Genomic DNA, 3,657 nt, shown 5'->3' with positions numbered 1-3,657 from the left:
GAACTATCTATTTACTTGATAGATATTATGTTTAGTATTAATTTTTGAAGCCCAAACATTCATTTTGCTGAGAATAAATCATACAGAAACAATTAATTATGATTTTTTTTTTTTTTGGTAAAAAAAGAAAAGAGAGAAAGAAAGGCTCTAGAATACGATAACATAATTAATTTAAGGAAGAATTAACGAACAGATAATCTGAGGAAAAATGCTGTTCACTAAGAATCAAAGTTACAGAAAAACAGAAGGGAAGATGATTTTATGGTTTATCTGGATATCACAATGATGGAAAATTCCGGTTGTCTGTTGGCGAAGATGATCAAACGGCGGCAATATCTCATACATACAGACTATAAAAAAAAAAAAAATCAACTGGAAAATTCCTCTTAAGTTGATCGTCTTGTAAAGTATGGTGCATATGGGACTCCTGTGGGCTTGATCCATCTATCTGCTCTGAGGAACCTCCCTGGTGTGAAATACATGGCGCGTTGACGAGAAATGGTCTTGATTCCACTCCATTTCACACGAGCTGTCAAGTTAGAACCAGGGCCGTAGTTGTCGAATTCTGTGTACCAACATGTCTTGAGTCCAAAATCTCCCTTCCATGGCAACCATCCTTCTGGCTGGATCAAATCATCAATGAAGGATTCCATGATGATGGTTCTTGAGAACTCCTTCCATGGACGGCCAAGAAATGACTTGAACTGGTCCTTTACAGGGAGCATATCAGGGTGAGCAGTGATGGTGCTGTTTTGGATGATAATAGCAGATGGTTGTCGCCTTTGCTTCCTGCCTTGTGCAGTGACGATGCACCGCTGGTTTTTCAAGGGCCTGCGGATCAAGAATTGGCAGTTCTGGAAAACCACTGGTGCATCACCGAAGATGAAATCAATGGTGCCTGAGATGGAACACTCACGATAGAACTGGCGTTTGGCGTGCGCGTAAAGTGTATCCTGGTATCCATCCATTGTGCAGTTATAGAAGACAGCGAAATCAGCAGAAACCCTCAATGCCACAGCCTGATGTTTAATGGCACCAGCGCTGTTCTCAAAACCAATATTCCTGGCCACAAAGTTGTCTCCAAGAACAACTGCAGCAAACATGTCAGAATCATAACAAGAATTGTTTAACAAGTTGGAAAAAAATATAAAGATTATGTTAATGAAGCCTGCATACCAACTGTTGCGGTGTGGTAGGTGTTGATTCCGTCGACGAAGTTCTTATTTCCAGTGATGATAGTCTTATCAGAGCCATCTCCGATCACCATTAAATTGTCCAAGGTCTTATTGAACTCAACGTACTCTCTGTAAATTCCCTTCTTGATGTACAGCACAAAGGTCGCATTACTTCCCCTCTTGGGGATACTTCGCAATGCAGCACGGATAGTTTTGAAATCTCCACTACTGTCCTTAGCAACAACAAGATCGGGCTTAATTTTGGAAACAGGCTCGCTAAGGAGTCTGCGAGTTCCGGGATTGACCCAGCTAGGGAATTCTGAGGATTCATCTTCATGGCGAGATTCCTGCAGAAGGCGACGGCTGATGCCTGGAAGTTGCGTCTCTGTGAGCTCACTCGAGAAACCATCGAGAATGTCAAGACTATTGGTGCTCATCTCCATAGATGTTTTTAATGCCTCCTTCATTTTCTCTCCTGCGTCGGATGTTGTGTTTTCGAACCCGTAAAGGCAAGTCTCTTGGTAAGTTATGGAAGCGCTAAGCCAAGTCCTCAAATCTGCCATTAGATCATCCAACTGGCTAATTTCGAACTCGGCAAATTTCTCAATAGAGGCCTCGAGCTCGCTAAAAGACATGTTCATGAGTTCTCTGCAGCAACTAAGAGCATCTTCGGCTCTTGGATCCTTTTCGAGTTCTTGCAAGGTAGCAGATTTCTTGGCAGCTTCTTCAATCTGTTTCTGTGCAACCATAAATGCTATCTGAATAAGTTCTCTGGGGTCTGTAGCGTTTCCCGCCGATTCTTCTAAGCTTTTCTCGCATGTTTCTTTGTAATCTGCTGGTTCGCAAAGAGTTTGGATGGCTTTCATGGAGGAAGATATCTCACCGCTCCTTTTGCCATCTTCGTTGGATTCTTTGATGTTGAGGCTAAAGGTGACAGCAATCAACATAATTACCAGGAAGAATGAAGAGACGCCAATTATGATTAACCTCTTTTTGCTTGAATCATCTCCTGCCATTTTTCTGTCGTAGCAGCTCTTCAATATATCAAAGGGAGAGGGAAAAAGAAAAAAAAAAAGGATCAAATTATAAAAAAAAACAAATTAATTAAATATCACTTTACTTTCTTTCTCTCTGTGTCTCAAAATTCTCCCTGCAATGCAAGAGGCTGCTGCGATTCAAGGGAGATAATCCGATGAAAGGACAGTTGGCCTCCCACACCACTAGGGAGAAAATTATTCTGAGACACCTTCCTGAGTTGTGAGTCTTGAGCCATGGAGAGTGTTTATAAAGAATTTAAAAGAGGAATAGTTTCTAAAATTAGTTAAATTCTGTTATCCAATAAATATGAGGTATTGAGTGATCAAAGGTTAATTAAAGCCTTAGTTGCCATTGCTTTCCTGAAATGAAGCTATACCACCTTTATTTTTTCAAGAAAACTTTGAAAAATTCAACATTTATCATTTAGGAGAATTCTTTTGGATAAGTCAAGCTACATAGTCCAACTAAATTATATTGAATTAATACTTATAAAATTATATTGAATTAATACTTATAAAATTATATTGAATTAATACTTATAAAATTATATACAAAACAGATAGTTTGGGCTGAATTATTTCAAATTGAACTACAAAATTTTTCCGGATTAGTAACGGATATTTCCGTTACTAATCAATGAAAAATCCGTTACTAACCAGTTTAATAACAGATTAATAACGGATTTACATCCTAACCTATGAACCTCGTTGCTAATGCAATAGTAACCGATTAACAATCCGTTACTGATTTAGTAACGGATTTAGTAATAGTTTGTAATAAAATTTAGTAACGGATTTCAAATCCGTTACTAATTTAATAAAAATTAAAAATATATAAATAAATTGCATCCGTTACTAAATTTAGTAACGGATATAAATCCGTTACTAATCCGTTATTAATTTGATAAAATAAAAAATAAAAAAAAATATTTTAAATTTATATTCCGTTATTAAATCTATTGTTAATTTTAAAAATTATTTTTAAAATTATATTAAATTATTAATTTATTTCATTTTTTTTAAATGGAATTAATTTATTTCATTATATTTTACATTAGATAATAATTTAATTATGGTAAACTATTAATTTTTTCATTGTATTTTATATTAAATATTAACTTTAATATTTTAAATTTTATTAATTTTATGAGAAAATTATTATAAAATTACATGAGAAAATTTTAAAAAAAAAATGTGAGAGAATAGAAAAAAAATGAGATATAAAAGAGAAAATAACAAAAGAAAGAAAATAAAAGAAAATAATGATAAAAATGAAGAGCAAATAAGAAAAAAGGGAAAATTAAAGGAAATGAGAAAAAAGGAAGAAAAATAGAAAAAAGAAATAAAATGAGAGAAAGATGAAGAAAAAATGAAGAAAAATAAAGAGAAAATGAAGATATACAAAAGAATATAAAACAAAAAGGTTAGAGTATATATATGAGAGA

General features: G+C 34.6%; 1 protein-coding gene across 1 annotated transcript; it reads right to left on the bottom strand.

The window, feature by feature from the left end:
* Positions 1–386: 386 nt before the first annotated feature.
* Positions 387–2,191, bottom strand: LOC110621568 (probable pectinesterase/pectinesterase inhibitor 21). Its single transcript, XM_021765838.1, has 2 exons — positions 1,177–2,191; positions 387–1,090 (listed from the first exon to the last, which is right to left on the bottom strand). Exons 1-2 carry the CDS (start codon positions 2,189–2,191, stop codon positions 387–389), a joined length of 1,719 nt encoding a protein of 572 aa, XP_021621530.1.
* Between the last annotated feature and the right edge of the window lie 1,466 nt (positions 2,192–3,657).

The sequence above is a fragment of the Manihot esculenta genome, chromosome 8, assembly GCF_001659605.2.
Source record: "Manihot esculenta cultivar AM560-2 chromosome 8, M.esculenta_v8, whole genome shotgun sequence".
Classification (NCBI taxonomy): domain Eukaryota; kingdom Viridiplantae; phylum Streptophyta; class Magnoliopsida; order Malpighiales; family Euphorbiaceae; genus Manihot; species Manihot esculenta.
This window is presented reverse-complemented; position numbering and strand designations above follow the sequence as displayed.

What these genes read in the sequence shown, in the direction of transcription:
- LOC110621568 (XM_021765838.1), bottom strand. Translation starts at nt 2,191, where the DNA reads ATGGCAGGAGATGATTCAAGCAAAAAGAGGTTAATCATAATTGGCGTC. An exon ending in CTACCACACCGCAACAGTTG is followed by an intron (nt 1,091 to 1,176) that starts GTATGCAGGCTT and finishes TGTTTGCTGCAG; the next exon opens with TTGTTCTTGGAGACAACTTT.